The sequence below is a fragment of the Scyliorhinus canicula genome, chromosome 4, assembly GCF_902713615.1.
Source record: "Scyliorhinus canicula chromosome 4, sScyCan1.1, whole genome shotgun sequence".
In the NCBI taxonomy this organism is placed as follows: domain Eukaryota; kingdom Metazoa; phylum Chordata; class Chondrichthyes; order Carcharhiniformes; family Scyliorhinidae; genus Scyliorhinus; species Scyliorhinus canicula.
The window spans coordinates 197,771,849-197,785,724 of NC_052149.1; the positions used below are offsets into that span (position 1 = coordinate 197,771,849).

The following is a 13,876-nucleotide window of genomic DNA, read 5'->3' on the forward strand; positions in this document are numbered from 1 at the left end:
AAACATTATTAACTGAGTCGATGGTAGCCATGATGTGGAGATGCTGCCATTGATCTGAGGTGGGCACAGTAAGAAGTCTTACAACACCAGGTTAAAGTCCAACAGATTTGTTTGGAGCCACTAGCTTTCGGAACGCAACTCCTTCATCATGCCTTCACTCACCTGCTGAAGGAGCTGTGCTCCAAAAGCTAGTGACTCCAAATAAACCTGTTGGACTTTAACTAGTTGTTGTAAGACTTCGTACTATTATTAACCGAGGCATAGAGTTTTTTAAAAATAAATTGAGAGTATCCAATTCATTTTTTCCAATTAAGGGGCAATTTAGTGTGTTCAATCCACCTACTTTGCACATCTTTGAGTTGTGGGGGTGAAACCCACGCAAACAAGGAGAGTATGTGCAAACTCCACAGAGACAGTGACCCAGACGGGATCGAACCTGTGACCTCAGCGCCATGAGACTGCAGTGCTACCACTGCGGCACCGTGCTGCCCTGAGGCATAGAATTTAAGGACTGGGAGGTTATGCTGGAACTGTATAATAGGTTAGTTAGGCCACAGCTAGAGTATTGCGTGCAGTTCTGGAATCTATATCAGAGGAGGGATGTGACAGCACTGGAAAGGGGACAAAGGAGATTCAGCAGGATGTCACCTGGGCAGAGAGTTTTAGTTTTAAAGAGACTGGATAGGTTGGACAGGGGAGGGGATACAATTAAGAAGTCTAAAATTATGAGTGTCATAAATAGAGTAGACAGGAATAAATTTTTCCCCTTGGTGGAGAGATCAAGGACCAGGGCGCATAGATTTAAGGTTTGGTGCAGATTTACAGGGGATGCGAGGAAAAATGTTTCCAGCTAGAGGGTGATGGGAGTCCAGAACTCACTGCCTGAAAGTGTGACGGAGGCAGAGACCTTCATAACATTTAAGAATTTAGATGTGCATTTATGATCACAAGACTTACAAGGATATGGGGTAAATGTTGGAAAATGTGATTAGAATAGTTTTTTTTTAAAAATTTAGTGTATCCAATTCATTTTTTCCAATTAAGGGGCAATCCACCTACCCTGCACAATTTTTGGGTTGTGGGGGCGAAACCCACGCAAACATGGGGAGAATGTGCAAACTCCACATGGACAGTGACCCAGAGCTGGGATCGAACCTGGGACCTCGGTGCCATGAGGCTGCAGGGCTAACCCACTGCGCCACCGTGCTGCCCTGATTAGAATTGTTAGTGGGTTGTTTTTGATCAGTCTTTGGGCCTTTTCTGTGCTGTAGACCGCTATGATTCTATAACATTAGGGTGCTATGTGCTACAGAACCCATATAGTCACATGGTGTAATCTGTTGCATCCTTGGAAGACTGTGTCAAGCCAGTGAATCTTGTAGCCTGGCTTTCTTCATCCAGAGCAAACCTGACATGATGGGCCTTCCTGTGAAGGAAATCGGTGACTTATTTTATGCATCGGTGTGTTGCCAATAGATACCACACAGGTCCCCTGTTGATCCCTGGAAAGACCCAGACGCAAAGAAATTGAGCACTGCTGTCACATTCCAAACTACTGACAGGAATGACGTCCTACCCCACACGGCGACAGGTCTTCCTGCAGAACACGGCATTCTTGATGTACTAGATCTCAGGACAAGTACAAACATGCCCAGCATTGCTACTCACTTATTTGTAAATAGTAGGTTCTTTGACAATAAACCATAGGTCTCTCCTCCTTATGCCCTGCCTCTCCTTGACCACAACCCTCAGATAGGGCCTCTGCTGGAGCTGCACTTGGCATTGCCTCTGCCCCATCTACATTGCATTAGGACTCTGACAAATGTAGCATTCGGCTCTTCATGCATTCGAGCTTGTTCTCTGAAATGAAGAATTAAAGGCAAGGATCAAAGGGTAGAGGAAATGAAGCTTGGAATAACAAAATGATGGGAAACGAGCTCCACAATTTTTCCTGCTCTACCTGCATGGTGTCTGATGCAGCCTTGTCCCTGAGACACTAGCACACACATCAAAGTGACTAAGATGGCATTCCAGAAATGTGACGTGAGCACTCTATGGGATGGTAAGTGTAAATGAGACGAGTGACAGAAAACAGCTCTGCGCTCGTCTCTGATGTTGCATACTAATGACCAATTAAGTGCACATGGTCAATGAATGGAAGCCCTACAGTCAGTTATGAATGCCAATTCTGATTAACAGGTTACTGTCCTTCATTGATGGAATGCCATATATGCAGCTGTGCCTTCTTCACTATTGCCTGATTCACAAAGTCTGCATTCCTACATGATGCTCTTGAGATGCAGCGATTGTGATGTGAAGCCACACAAGTTCTGAGTATCCTTTTGATTTCAGCAGCTCTTCCTTTCTAAACTGACTCCTGTTCACTCTTGCAGCACCAAATGAGTGCGGCCCAGAAGAAGCCCGAGTCCAGAACTGCACTCCTCCCACACTGCCTCAGATCCCTTGCCATCATTTCACTGCTAGTATCATTTTCAGCCAATGCCATTACTGTGGAGCAAAAGATGATGGTTCTTCACTTATATTTGCAGACAGGATTTGACACTCACTCTCTCGCTGTACATGTGCCAGATCTTTATCACCATGCGAACCATCCCCAATGTATCACATTAACAAACCGCTCTCCCCCCCCCACCCCACAAATTCACATTCACCTGAGGAAGCAGTGCTCCGAAAGCTAGGGTTTGTAACAAACCTAGAACATAGAACATAGAACAGTACAGCACAGAACAGGCCCTCCGGCCCTCAATGTTGTGCCGAGCCATGATCACCCTACTCAAACCCACGTATCCACCCTATACCCGTAACCCAACAACCCCCCCTTCACCTTACATTTTAGGACACTACGGGCAATTTAGCATGGCCAATCCACCTAACCCGCACATCTTTGGACTGTGGGAGGAAACCGGAGCACCCGGAGGAAACCCACGCACACAGGGGGAGGACGTGCAGACTCCACACAGACAGTGACCCAGCCGGGAATCGAACCTGGGACCCTGGAGCTGTGAAGCATTTATGCTAACCACCATGCTACCCTGCTGCCCCAAAGGACTGTTGGACCTGTTGGACTTTAACCTGGTGTTGTAAGACGTCTTACTGTGCTCACCCCAGTCCAACGCCAGCATCTCCACATCACAAATTCTGGAATCTGCATGCATCCCCTAACAGTCAAAGATGTGATATCCCTTTGACCCCTTTGTTCGTCAGCGTTTCATATACCCTTGCTTCTCACCCCTTAGTCTTCCCTCTTCCTCTGCTCGTTTTTGAGTCCCGCATGAGTACCACAGCATAGTGATGTTCTTGTGGATGTCAGCAAAGAGCAGGTGTACACCAACCCTATAGCCACAACAGTGCAGCATTCAGAGCAATGAGAGCAGCAGGTAGGCTATGTATGTTGTCAGGAGTAAACTGAGGTCCAACTTGTGCATGCCACTCATATTCAAGCAGATTTGAAGCTAATGTAATTTCCTGCTGGCGCGACACAAGATTGGAAAGCGCAAGGTGATTCTGGCAAGAACTGTTTTAGTGAGCATTCATGAGATTTAAATAAATGCAAATGTCATTCATGCCACTTAGGCAGAGGGGTAACTGATCCACCATTAACTGCAAACCTTTTTCCACCTGCGGGTTTCCGGCTTTTGTCTGCCACTAGATTTTCCATGGCTGCCTGCCACAAATTCCACCACGGGCAGGATGGGAATATTCTGTCCCCTGAATGGAGTTTAGGACAACAACCATGATTCAGTTATTGAAAATATACCAATGCAACACTGGCCAGGTGTAACTTTTAATATGTATGTACAGCAGTATAGTTTAATTATCTGTTGTAACAAAACTGAAAGTCTGAAATATTGACCAAATATCTGGTCAACATCAAGACATTTAGTGCATCAGGAATTGGGACCCGACAAAACCTTTCAGCAGAAACCCCTTTCAGGGAATTTGGTAATAAATCTCAAGAAATTATAGTTTTGTGGGGAGGAGGGATAACTTTGTGTTTACATCACTGGGATGAGTGGAAACTGCTATTAACTAATGTCCTTAGAACCATTAACAGGTGAGATAAAAATGCCATTGCTCATCTGGACTGCATTTGAAGTAGACAGATAGGAAAAGAGATCACTCACACCCACTTGGCGTCATTTCAACAACTTCCAGGGCACTGCTGAACATTAACTGTTTCACGGATATGTGTATCCTTCCTAAAAAGCACACAAACTGGAATAAATAAATACACCAGAAAATGGAACAAATAATTTTCTTTAATAATCCAAGTATTCTAAATTTCTAATATGCAAGTTTGGTTACTTGCAGCAGTTTTAAAACAATTGCACAGTAAAAACATTCACCTTTAAATATCTGAATTTTTATATCACAAGTAAGAAAAAACATAAAATATACATTGTAAAACTTAATCAGCAAAGTATAAATAATACAACTCTCAGGAAAATGCTTCATTGTTAATTCAGATGTAGAGTGCAGATACTTAAACCTGCCTCATAATCTCTAACTGAACCACTTGGTATGAATACATTTTATTTTTAGAAAAATGGATTTGAATGTCAAGTTAACGGAAATAACTTCAGTTCTCCTTATTTTCCAAAAGTGCCTTTGGAATGGGTTTCTGATTCAGTGTCACGACATCTTTAGGACAAAAACAAATAGAAAACAGGGTTCAGCCACATTACAAAAGAAATGGAAAGCCTAACTAGGAGAAAAACATGTCCACTTTCAGTGTATAATACAAACAAAATGAATTTCCTAACTGATTTATCATTTTAAATTTGAGGGTTTATTCTTCACAATCATACAACACGCAAATAGGTTTGTGCCTCAACATCGCCAGTAAGCAATGACTTTATGTATGGTTTCTTTATAGGTTGCTATTGTACTTCTGAAACATATTTTCAGTTTTTTGTCAGTCAACATCTTTTTCTAAGTCACCGATGAAATCTAAATTAGTATACGGACTTATTCTAGCATCAATGATATGACTCAATTTTTGAACTCATGTATAAGCTACACCAAGGTGAGCTTTACTTTATGATGTCTGTATTTTCAGCTGGCTTGGTGCCACAAACCTCTTCTATATTTGAACAGAAAATGCAGGAAATACTCAGCAGACTTGGCAGTATCTGTGGAGTGAGAAACAGAGTTAATGTTTCACGGTGTGACCTTAAATCAGAACCAATATAGGAATGTTCCACACAGTAGCCTGGTTCCAAGTATCAATTCATCAAATTTAAATTACTGTTGCCTAGGAATAACAGATGGAATTTCCTGCTGGCATGAATCAGGCATTCACGTAAACTGGGTCAGCATCAATTTTATATCCTATGGACGCAATTGAATTTAAAATAGGTTGCCAATACCTGTGTATTGAAAGAGGGTGGTAGAGAAGTCATTAAACTAGCAGATTCACTTACTCTGAGGAAAACAATTGTGCCAGATTCTTGCGCAATACCAGGTTAAAACTCAACTTTGAGTTCATATCAACAGTACACAATGTTGAGGAATCAACCTTGCCATTTCCAAAAAACTCAAAACACCTTGTTTCAAATGATCTCCCAAATGATTTGTTTTCATTCAACGATGTTTTCAAATTTCAGCTGAGCCATTTTCAGTTTAATCATTATTCAGATCAATTTCCATAGCATTTAGTAATAGTTGCCAACTACACTGTCGTGACTTCAAATCAAAACTCCAACACGCAGCATTATAACCAATTTCTATTTGCATCCAGTAAATTATTTATCTGCTCCTACAAGCTTTCAAGCTGTAATCTTATGATGGAGTTGAAGACCCAGATATTTACCAGGGTTACAGACATGCAAGTGGACCTCAAATAATATCAACTTTGAATATAACGTCAAGTTCACTTTATTTAGCACATGGAAGTCAGGTAGTTTGACTCTGGAAAATAGTATTTCCAATTTTGGATAAATTCACCAAAGTTGAATACACTACTATCTGCCTAAAGGCATCCTTTGTAAATGTTGCAGCTTATTTTGAAGTTGACATGAGGATAAAAAAATCTCCTTAAGGTTTGACTGACATTTCTACCACGCAACAAAATAACTAAGATTCACAATAGGGTAAAGTTCACCTAGAATTATTATTTTTTTGAAGTTATTATTTCTAACTTAAAATGTTTAAAGCATACCCCTTATCCAAGTATGCGCAGGCGGAACAAGACATTCGGTGTTCATTTTCCAAAACGCAGCAGGGTTTTCAGTGTTTCAAGTTCTTCTGATTTGTTTCCTTTTGGCATCAAGGCAAGAACATTTTACGAAGTACTATTGTTTATATATATATTTACACACACACAAACACACACAGAGCTGGAAACAATGCCATTAGGTCAATCACCACACCCCACACTCCCACCATTCCAAGTAAACTAATGTAAAACAATCTACTTCATTGAAGGGAATGGGTTTAGGTCTGATGTAAGGGTTAAAAGAGTTAAAAATCTGAATCCCAATCCTAACCCACCACTTTCCATTTTTGATTAAAGCAGAGCAGGCTCCGGGAGAGCAGTAAATCAACCCCCAAGGAAGTAGGTTTGCACTTTAAATATTTAAACGAGACTGGGTGCCTCATTTGTTTTCCCCGTTTCAAATTTAACTCACCAGCAAAGCTGAGATGGGGTACCACTGGATAAGGACATAAATGCTTCAAAAACCTATCTGTTGGATCTAATGTGCCTGCCTGACCACCCACCTCCTGCCCTTGCACCCTAAATCATAGAATCCCTACAGTGCAGGAGGCCATTTGGCCCATCGAGTCTTCACTGACCCTTCACTCAATCCAGATCCACTCCTCTGTTCACCCTGCCCTACCCCTATAACCACGTAACCTAACCTGCACATCCCTGGACGCCAAGGGGCAATTTAACATGGCCAATCCACATAACCTGCACATGTTTGGACTGTAGGAGGAAACAAGAGCATCCGGGAGGAAATCCATGCAGAAACTAGGAGGACGTGCAAACTCCAGTCACGCAAGGCCAGAATCAAATCTGGGTCCCGAGCACTGTGAGGCAGCAGTGTTAATCACTATGCCACCGTGCCCCCTTAAAATCACGTCACAACTTTTTCCTTTGGAGCTGCGGATGGACTCACTTTGGAGCATCCGCGATGCTGAGGAGGTTGTGGATAGCACGTTCAGTGAGTTGGTCACACCGCAGATTAGGATTGGTGAGTGAGACAGGGAATGGGTGACCAAAAGGCAGAGAAAGAGCAGGAAGGCAGTGCAGGTGTCCCCTGCGGTCATCTCCCTCCACAACAGGTATACCGTTTTGGATACTGTTGGGGGAGATGACTCACCAGGGGAAGGCAGTAGAAGCCAGGCTCATGGCACTGTGGCTGGCTCTGCTGCACAGAAGGGCGGGAAAAAGACTTGTAGGGCTACAGTCATAGGGGATTCAATCATAAGGGGAGTAGACAGGCGTTTCTGTGGTCGAAAACGAGACTCCCAAATGGTATGTTGCCTCCCGGGTGCACGGGTCAGGGATGTCTCAGATCGGCTGCAGGACATACTGAAGGGGGAGGGTGAACAGCCAGTTGTCGTGGTGCATATAGGCACCAACGATATAGGTAAAAAATGGGATGAGGTCCTACAATCAGAATTTAGGGAGTTAGGAGATAAGTTAAAAAGTAGGACCTCAAAGGTAGTAATCTCAGGATTGCTACGAGTGCCACGAAACAGTCAGAGCAGAAATTTAAGAATAGTCAGAATGAATACATGGCTTGAGAGATGGTGCAGGAGAGAGGGGTTCAGATTTTTGGGACATTGGAACCGGTTCTGGGGGCAGTGGGACCATTACAAATCGGATGGTCTACACCTGGGCAGGACTGGAACCAATGTCCTCGGGGGTGCTTTTGCTAACACTGTTGGGGAGGTTTTAAACTAATGTGGCAGGGGGATGGGAACCAGATTAGAAAGTTAGAGGTCAGTAAAGAGGCAGCAACTAAAGCCAGTAAGGTACTGGATAATAAACTCAATGTGACTAAGGGGACGAGTAGACAGGGAAGAGATGATGATCGCAAAGGGACAGGTGGTCTGAGGTGCATTTGTTTTAATGCGAGAAGTGTAGCAGGTAAGGCAGATGAATTTAGGGCTTGGATTAGTACCTGGGAATATGATGTTATTGGTATTACTGAGACTTGGTTGAGGGATGGGCAAGACTGGCAACTAAATATCCCAGGGTATAGATGCTTCAGGAGGGATAGAGAGGGAAGTAAAAGGGGTGGAGGAGTTGCATTACTGGTCAGAGATGATATGACAGGCTAGGGATGGATGTTTAAATACTCTGGGTCATGTCGGCATAAGGAAGGGGGAGGTTTTGGGTATTCTAAAAAGCATTAAGGTGGAGAGGTCCCCAGGACCGGATGGGATCTATCCCAGGTTACTGAGGGAAGCGAGGGACAAAATAGCTGGGGCCTTAACAGATATCTTTGCAGCATCCTTGAGCACGGGTGAGGTCCCGGAGGACTGGAGAATTGCTAATGTTGTCCCTTTGTTTAAGAAGGGTAGCAGGGATAATCCAGGGAATTATAGACCTGTGAGCTTAACGTTAGTGGTAGGAAAACTGTTGGAGAAGATACTGAGGGATAGGATCTATTCACATTTGGAAGAAAATAGACTTATCAGTGATAGGCAGCATGGTTTTGTGCAGGGAAGGTCATGTCTTACAAACCTAATAGAATTCTTTGAGGAAGTGACAAAGTTAATTGATGAGGGAAGGGCTGTAGAAGTCATATACATGGACTTCAGTAAAGCATTTGATAAAGTTTCCCATGGCAGGTTGATGTAAAAAGTGAAGTCGTATGGGGTTCAGGGTGTACTAGCTAGATGGATAAAGAACTGGCTGGGCAACAGGAGACAGAGAGTAGTGGTGGAAGGGAGTGTCTCAAAATGGAGAAAGGTGACTAGTGGTGTTCCACAGGGATCCGTGCTCGGACCACGGTTGTTTGTGATATACATAAATGATCTGGACGAAGGAATATGTGGTCTGATGAGCAAGTTTGCAGATGATACTGAGATTCGTGGAGTTGCAGATAGCGAGGCGGACTGTCAGAGAATACAGCAAAATATAGATAGATTGGAGAGTTGGGCAGAAAAATGGCAGATGGAGTTCAATCCAGGCAAATGCGAGGTGATGCATTTTGGAAGATCTAATTCAAGAGCGGACTATACGGTCAATGGAAGAGTCCTGGAGAAAATTAATGTACAGAGAGATCTGGGAGTTCAGGTCCATTGTACCCTGAAGGTGGTAACGCAGGTCGATAGAGTGGTCAAGAAGGCATACAGCATGCTTGCCTTCATCGGACGGGGTATTGAGTACAAGAGTCGGCAGGTCATGTTACAGTTGTATCGGACTTTGGTTAGGCCACATTTGGAATACTGCGTGCAGTTCTGGTCGCCACATTACCAGAAGGATGTGGATGCTTTAGAGAGGGTGCAGAGGAGGTTCACCAGGATGTTACCTGGTATGGAGGGTGCTAGCTATGAAGAAAGGTTGAGTAGATTAGGATTGTTTTCATTGGAAAGACGGAGGTTGAGGGGAGACCTGATTGAGGTCTACAAAATTATGAGAGGTATGGACAGGGTGGATAGCAACAAGCTTTTTCCAAGAGTGGGGGTGTCAATTACAAGGGGTCACGATTTCAAGGTGAGAGGGGGAATGTTTAAGGGAGATGTGCGTGGAAAGTTTTTACGCAGAGGGTGGTGGGTGCCTGGAATGCTTTGCCAGAGGAGGTGGTAGAGGCAGGCACGATAGCATCATTTAAGATGCATCTGGACAGATATATGAACGGGCGGGGAACAGAGGGAAGTAGATCCTTGGAAAATAGGCAACAGGTTTAGATCGGCGCAGGCTGGGAGGGCCGAATGGACTGTTCCTGTGCTGTAATTTTCTTTGTTCTTTACCCCATGCCTATAACCTAATTCTTACTAAAGCCTACCACCCCGATCCAAAAGGAACCATTCCCCCACCCTATGCCCTTGTAAATCCTCCAATATCATTTTTCGTGACGGTTTGCTACTTCGCCATGCTTCCAATTCCCCATTCATCCCAACAAGGCTTACGACCAACCTGTGGCATTCTACACACCGCACTTCCCACCACTGCAGACATGCCCTGCTCCGCCCACCCCAGGTTCCAACTCATCACACCGGAGGCCTCTGATCCCACCATCGGTTTTGTGCAATCTATTCCCTCCCTTATGGCAGGTCAGATAAATTACCCTTCAATTTTAAAATGTACACATTAAAAAGAATATTTATTGGATACCACACAAATGAGCAACAGCTAATTTGTCAGATTACTGGAGTCCTCCCTTTGCCTGAAGCAGAACGGAGTAAAGTATTAATGCATAGGCCCACAGACTTGGTCACTTCACAATATTGAATGTTTCCAGGATTAGATTGTGATTTTCCTCAAAGTCATAATTCTTTACGCAATTAGTCCAGTCCATGGCAGAAGTCACATAAGATCTTGTTCAAAATAAGCCACCGTTTCATGCTTTGAAAATGTTAAAATATAATCTGTAAGTTATTAGATACACAGACACAATCACAATATAAACATTTGTCAAACTGGATTGAAAAGTGCATTCAAATGGATCTTAGACTTCGTAAATGTTTAGTTGTGTTAATATTTATTAGGTATCCAGATTTATCAGCCTTTATCAGTATGCTTTATTCATTGATGAAAGCATGTGAACCATCCTCTAGATCATGCCAAGTTCCTCATTCTTAAACTTAAATGAATTGCATAAGATTTACCAGGTAGGCATCATATCTGGGAACCATACCCTGCCCAGATGCTTTGAAACCTCCCAGTAGATTTGCTCCAAGTTATATTTCTGATCTGGTATCAGTACTTCCTCCATAATAGATAGCTGAGTCAGGCGTCGTCCACATATCTTCACAAACTTGACAAACGCACTGCATGAAACCTCACATTCACCCAGGCCCATAGCAGTTAGATTTTTGCAACCTTCGGCAATGCAAATCAATTCATTATCCAGAGGCTGGAGACCGTTTGCACAGATTACCAGTTCAATCAATCTTGGGCAGTTCATTCCAATGCGACCCAACATCGCCTTACTGACTGCACGGCCAAAATATATGTGAGTGACTGGAGTTTCATCACGGAAAAATGGATCAAACTCTTCTTCATACAAAAAGAAGTACATGACAATGCTGACTTTTGGAGAATGTCTCACAAGAGCATCCCAGCTGCTCTTTTTGATGCTGTGGAACTGCGTCTGTCCAGGATTCTCACTCACCACATCGATGCGAAGGTGTTCCAGATGAACATGTTTCTCACTGGATAAGGCCAATAACAATTCATCACTCAGAAGGCAATAGTTTAGTGCCAGCTCTCGAAGGCCATAGCACTGATCAGCCACACAAAGAATACCTGCATAGAAATAACATTTAATATCTATTTAACATATGACGGGCAATAAGAAAATAAATTTACAATCAAGTCGCTAGTAATTTGAACCAGATGGCAAGAGGGATGGGATAACTGTATCCTTTCTACTTTATAGACTTGGGATTAGGACAAAATCCTCTTCTCTCGGTTAACCAGAGGGTTCAAGTGAAATGAGCTTTGATACTTTTAATTCAGTTCCTGGTGGGAATAACCTATATTCTCAAAAGAAAAACCTGCAATTTCCCCAAAATACAAATAGAGACCAACATTAAATTAACACAAGTGCAAAATGCATTATTCTAAAGCCACCATTGTTCATAACTTTTTTTAAATATAAAAATAAAATATTTTGTTTGGGGAAGAATAGATACATAAATGTATCCTTAATGTTCTCAAAAGCGTAATCATGACAGCATAGGCAATCTTAATTAATCAGAAAAATACAGAAATTTGGTAGCTTCCTCTACCATACAGTAGGATTACATAGATTTCATAGAATTTACAGTGCAGAAGGAGGCCATTCGGCCCATTGAGTCTGCACCGGCCCACACTTCCAACCTATCCCCATAACTCAGTAACCCCACCTAATCTTTTGTTGGACACGGAGGGCAATTTAGCCGAGTCAATCCACCTAACCTGCACATTTTTGGACTGTGGGAGGAAACCAGAGCACCCGGTGGAAACCCACGCAGTCATCAATACTGAATTCAAGTTGAAAGGTTTTCATTACCAGTGCAAAGGCTCACCAGCACACCCCATGCACGTTGAGGATCGCTTACATGTTTTAAATTAGTCACAATCTACAAAATATCATTATTTCTTAGCAGACAGCTAACTCTTATTAAAACTCTCCAGCATTTACAGTGCAGAAGGAGGCCATTCGGCCCATCAAGTCTGCACCGGCCCTTGGAAAGAGTGCCCTATCCAAGCCCACATCTCCACCCTATCCCCGCAACCCAGTAACCCCACCCCACCGTTTTGGACACTAAGGACAATTTAGCATGGCCAATCCTCCTAACCTTCACATCTTTGGACTGTGGGGGGAAACCGGAGCACCTGGAGGAAACCCATGCAGACACAGGGAGAACATGCAGACTCCGCACAGACAGTCACCCAAGCCAGGAATCAAACCTGGGACCCTGGAGCTGTGAAGCAACTGTGCTAACCACTGTGCTACCCATCATGTTCTTATACAACAAAGGTGTATAGAGAACAGAAAAGTGATGGTAATGTTACATAAATAACACGAAAAATTCTGAAAGCAAACTAAAATTAAATCAGCACAGAAAAATAAATCATACTTGAACTTGTTTAACTGAACTACAAGGTTCCAAAGCTGTGTTAATGAAACTATACTTTTTTGAGGATGTCCGAGCCACTCAAAACAGCTTCAGCATGCCATCAATAAGCTAGCATACAAGACTTCCGCTTGTGACCATGGAGTGATTGGTCACATAAAGGACTGTTCCTGTTCAAAGTCACAGAAAAGGGCTCTTTTTACCCAGATCCGGGTGGAATTTTGATGAAAAGGCATAGGTGAATGTTAGAGGGGCAGTTACACCTGGAATGGTATGTCTTCTGATCACTGGACCCGGCAGAAAACAGTGAGAGGTTTGGCTGGAAAGTTGAAATAGTCTTGTGCTTCACAGACAGTCTCTTCCAACATGCAGACAGTGGAGGGGCAAGCTGTAAGGCCCCAGATACAGGAGCTGATGACTTTTATCAAGGAGGAATTCCATAAACAGAGGAAAGAAATGCATGAGGATTCAGCCATTGCAGATGCTGTAGCACCCTGAAGAGTACTCTGGAGTAGATGGAGAGGTGTTTGGAGGTGCAGGGGTCACAGATTCGGAAGATTGAAGGAATAATCTCGGAGCACAGCGATCGTGTGGTGGCTCTGGAGGCGAAGGTGGGGCTCCTAGGAGACCTCAGTAAAACATGGAGGGCAAAGGTGGAGGAGCAGGAGAATGCCTCGAGAAGGCAGAACCTGTGAATAGTGGGCCTGCCTGAAGGAGTGGAAGGTGTAAGTGCCACGAGGTATGTCTCGAGGATGCTGGCGGGACTGGTGGCAGAAGGGGTTCTAGATAAGGCACCTGAAGTGGACCGAGCACATAGGTCTCTGAGGCAAAAGCCTAGAGCTGGGGAGCCACCGCGGGTGGTGATCTTGAGACTCCAGAAATTTGTGGAGAAATAGAAAATTCTACGGTGGGCCAGGGAGAAGTGTAGCTGCGACTGGGAGGGAAATCACGTTCGGATTTATCAGGACATCGGAGTAGAGTTGGCAAAACGGCGGGCAGGTTTCAACAAGGCCAAGGCGGTGCTGTACCGGTGGCAGATCAGGTTTGGGGTGCTCTACCCAGCGAAATTATGGGTGACGTTCGGAGGCCGGGAGTATTATTTCGAGACCCC

General features: G+C 43.7%; 1 protein-coding gene and 1 long non-coding RNA gene across 6 annotated transcripts in view; both read right to left on the minus strand.

Annotated features, from left to right (window-relative positions):
* Positions 1 to 4,262: 4,262 nt before the first annotated feature.
* Positions 4,263 to 7,245, minus strand: LOC119965292. Its single transcript, XR_005460484.1, has 2 exons — positions 6,182 to 7,245; positions 4,263 to 4,662 (listed from the first exon to the last, which is right to left on the minus strand). It is a non-coding gene; the product is annotated as an uncharacterized LOC119965292 (long non-coding RNA).
* A 3,040-nt stretch (positions 7,246 to 10,285) lies between these two features.
* Positions 10,286 to 13,876, minus strand: part of LOC119965293 (F-box/LRR-repeat protein 3-like) — a 33,702-nt gene continuing 30,111 nt past the window's right edge. For all 5 annotated transcript variants that reach the window (XM_038795832.1, XM_038795829.1, XM_038795831.1 and 2 more), the window contains one exon: positions 10,286 to 11,449. In XM_038795832.1, the coding sequence (XP_038651760.1) occupies positions 10,806 to 11,449 (644 nt within the window). In that variant the 3' untranslated portion in view covers positions 10,286 to 10,805. The remainder of the gene's footprint in view (positions 11,450 to 13,876) is intronic.